Source organism: Triticum aestivum, chromosome 4B (genome assembly GCF_018294505.1).
Source record: "Triticum aestivum cultivar Chinese Spring chromosome 4B, IWGSC CS RefSeq v2.1, whole genome shotgun sequence".
NCBI lineage: Eukaryota > Viridiplantae > Streptophyta > Magnoliopsida > Poales > Poaceae > Triticum > Triticum aestivum.
This window is the reverse complement of record NC_057804.1, coordinates 202474201-202477787: the sequence shown is the minus strand read 5'-3', so window position 1 is coordinate 202477787 and position 3587 is coordinate 202474201. Positions and strand designations below refer to the sequence as shown.

Below are 3587 nucleotides of genomic sequence, written 5' to 3'. Positions count from 1 at the left end.
TAGATGATCCTCATGCAGATGGGAGTGCAGGGCCGGCGGCGACGTCCACGGCCACGACGACCAGGAGAGGACGATGAGGGGAGCAGCGGCGGCGAATTTCTCAAGAGCGGAGAGATTGGTTGGGCTGTTTCTCTTTTCTTTGGGGCGAGGGCTTTTCTTTGGGGTGAGGGGAGATAGAGGATGGGACGTGTGTTGTGGGTCGTGGGCTATGTTTTTCTTTCCTTTCTCTGCGACGTTCGATTCTCCTTTAATAGTAGAAATTATTTTTTTCATTAGGGAAAATTAAGCCAAAGAACAAATGAGTGATGCTCAACTAAAATAATTTCACCATAATAACAAACGGTGCTTGATTTCTCAAAATTACATGATAAATATTATTGTCTTGAATTATGTAAATGATAACAAATCCTTGTCCAGCTACAAAAGAACCACCAGCATAACATGAAAGAATTATAAAAGCTGCTTCAGTAATCTCTTTCTCAAAAAGAGCTATATCTAGGCCCCAACCATACACTCTTGGCTCCCCAGCCAGCCTACTTGGCTGCTGCCTTGCCGTTCCCAGAAGCAACGACAGCATCAGATGGGTTCAGCTCGTCCCAGGCCTCGATCCAGGTGACCATGGCATCAGCAAGCTTCACGAAGTAAGGGTCAATCTTGCCAAGCTTCTCCTTGACCTGCTCCGAGAGTGAGATGTAGCACTTCTGGACTGTGTCACACTCCTTGGGGAGAGTGGCGTTCTGGAAGAAGGGGATGATGTCCTCCTGCCAGAAGATGCCCTTGTACTCTTTCTTCAAGTTGACAAATGGGTTGCTAGCCTTGCTGTGCCACAGGTATGGCAGGCCAGTCTTCACTCCAAGGCTCAAGTGGTCGCAGATGACCTGAAGTTTACACAGTATCAGTTTCATTCTTCAGTTCCTTCATTTTTTGAGATGAGAAGATTTCATTTCTTCAGTTTAGTGTAAATACAAGTTGTAGTTCAGTTAAATAAATACATACCTTTACGCACCATCCAGCCCACATATCATCGTAGCGACCAATAGGCTGGCCATCACCCATGAGGCCAAAGTACATTGCAGGGCCAATGAGCTGACGGTCAAAGGCAAGGTTCATGCCACACATGGGGAACAGTGTTCCCTTGGGAATAGTCAGGACGGCATCAACATACCTGAACAAAATATAAGAGATCAACAGCAATTCTTGATGAAATATAATGATTGCTGATTAGCAGCAGATCAGTGTTGCTAACAAAATGCAGTACCTGGTGTTCCTCTCACGAGGCTTGACCATCTGTGTGGGTGCATCGTAGTCAGGGATGTTCAGCCAAAGGCCATGAGAGACCGCGGTGGGGGCACCCTCCCTAAGGCTGAAGGGGTATCCACGGACAAAGTCCGCACCTTCACGGTAGGGGTCATACAAGGTGTTGAAGAAAAACGGGGTGGACGGGCTGAGGAGGTTCTTGATGTGCTGCTCAAGAGCATTGATGTCTTTGCCAGATGGGTCCTTGGCCACCTATTTCCAAAGAGGACCAATAAATTTCAGTTGAAGCAACACACAAGACACTGGTCGGAAGAATACAACAGTTTACCCCAACTTGATTGCTTCATCAGGAAAGGCAAGATCTAGTGGAGACCATAGATCTCAAAAGGATGAAGCATAGTTCTTTTACAATTGAATCAAGTACAGAGACTAAACTGAAATTGACCTACAACGGTGTTTCTCGGATCTGAAGCAAATACCGTGGACCAACTGAAACTGTCACTAAATACTTGCAATGCGTTGTTTGGTTACTAACTGAATATGCCAACTCGTGTTACACGACCGAATCACATAAACTAGAACCTAACCAAATAAAAAAAAGGGACTCTTCACAGATGGGCTACCTACTACATGCATCAGATGGAGAAAATTAATTATACTACGATCAGAGAGATCACTTTACTGGATCCTCTACCAGCCAATGCAAGCAAGGCCGAGGCTGCTTGTCTGTGTCCCAGAAGCAGCTCCTGCTCAAATCTGATACGGCTGAGGATCTGACAGGCTACACTTTATTGTTGAACTGACTGATTGCGGGTTCCTAGATCCAGATCTGATCAAGCCAGATCTGGAGAAATTAGAACGGAGGCGACCCAGATCCGGGGTAACAATCCTAATTTTCCCACAGATCCGCGCAGAATTCGAACAATCGCCAGCAGGAGCGACTAGGAAACGAGAGTAATTTGGATTTGTGCACAGAGGGAAAGTTACAAACGAACTTACGAAGCAGTCGTCGTCGATGGTGAAGACGTACTTCTTCTTCGAGACCATGTAGCCGAAGCAGCGGCACGCGGAGTCCTTGAAGGAGATGCATGAGGCCTTGGGGCCGAGAATGCGATTGATGTCGTTGCGGTTGTAAAGCTCGTAGTCGAAGCCCTCGGGAACCTTGATGACCTTGCTGGGGTCGCCGTCCTGGACGATGATGAGGTGGTACGGCTGGAAGAAGGGGCGCCACATCTCAAGGAAGTCGAGATTGCGGATGGTCGGGATCACGATGTCCAGCTCGTCCTTGAGCAGCGGCGTCGATGGCACCGACGATCCAGGCACAGTCACCGTCCCTGCCATTGCTGCCTGGCCGGGATCTCGATCTCGAGCCCTGGATCTCGCTGTTCCTGGAGGTGGTGGTAGGGGTGGGAGTAGAGAGAGGTGTGGGTTTGGGCTTGGAAAATGAGGGGGTTATATAACGCTCCAGGATGAAGAAGACTTTCATCTCCATCGATGCCTGCCTGTCGGTGTGCGTCCCTCTTTCCTTTCTCCTTCCTTTTTAGGTGTGTTTTATTCATTTATCTATTTTCTCCTTTCTACTTCCTCCATCCCATAATGTAAGACATTTTTTTGACACTATGCTAGTGTCAAAAATGTTCTATATTATGGGACAGAGGGAGTAGAATGCACCTCCCTTCGTCTCAAAATTCTTGTCTTAGATTTGTCTAAATACGGATATATCAACTCATGTTTTAGTATTAGATACATACATATCTAAACGAATTTAAGACAAGAATTTTGGGACGGAGGGAGTACTAGACAATGTATTAATTGCATAAAAATAAAATTAAGACATTAGTTTTGTTTTCTATGTGAATAATGTTGACGGTGATATTTGGTACTCCCCTCCCTTATACAAAGCCACAAACTTAAATTACATGTATCAAGGTAAAATTTGATGACTATTTTGCAAGTCAACTTTCTTTTCATTATCCGGGGTCATTACTACGCTGTTTGCATGCAAGGAAGAAATGGGAAGGAAGTAGCTAAGGCTAGTTATAGTGGGGAGTAATTTATAGTACTGACATGCATATGACACTAGTCTAAATTACTCCCTCCGTTTTATTTACTCTGCATATTAGAGTTGACTGAAGTCAAACTTCGTAAAGTTTGACCAAGTTTGTAGAAAATAATATAGACATTTATCATAATAAATCTATACAATGTGAAAGTACATTCAACAATAAATCTAATGTTGTTGATTTGTTTTTGTATATCTTAATATTTTTGTTTATAAACTTGGTCAAAGTTTGTAAAGCTTGACTTTGCCCAAAGCTAATATGTGAACT

At 44.5% G+C, this 3587-nt stretch overlaps 1 protein-coding gene across 1 annotated transcript; it reads right to left on the bottom strand.

Moving 5' to 3' along the window:
- Positions 1–303: 303 nt before the first annotated feature.
- Positions 304–2692, bottom strand: LOC123091799 (UDP-arabinopyranose mutase 1). Its single transcript, XM_044513407.1, has 4 exons — positions 2257–2692; positions 1259–1509; positions 997–1165; positions 304–878 (listed from the first exon to the last, which is right to left on the bottom strand). The coding sequence occupies exons 1-4, from the start codon at positions 2596–2598 to the stop codon at positions 534–536; spliced, it is 1107 nt and encodes a 368-aa protein (XP_044369342.1). The 5' UTR covers positions 2599–2692; the 3' UTR covers positions 304–533.
- Positions 2693–3587: the final 895 nt, after the last annotated feature.

What these genes read in the sequence shown, in the direction of transcription:
- LOC123091799 (XM_044513407.1), bottom strand. Translation starts at nt 2,598, where the DNA reads ATGGCAGGGACGGTGACTGTGCCTGGATCGTCGGTGCCATCGACGCCG. An exon ending in CCATCGACGACGACTGCTTC is followed by an intron (nt 1,510 to 2,256) that starts GTAAGTTCGTTT and finishes CTTTGGAAATAG; the next exon opens with GTGGCCAAGGACCCATCTGG. An exon ending in CCTCGTGAGAGGAACACCAG is followed by an intron (nt 1,166 to 1,258) that starts GTACTGCATTTT and finishes TATTTTGTTCAG; the next exon opens with GTATGTTGATGCCGTCCTGA.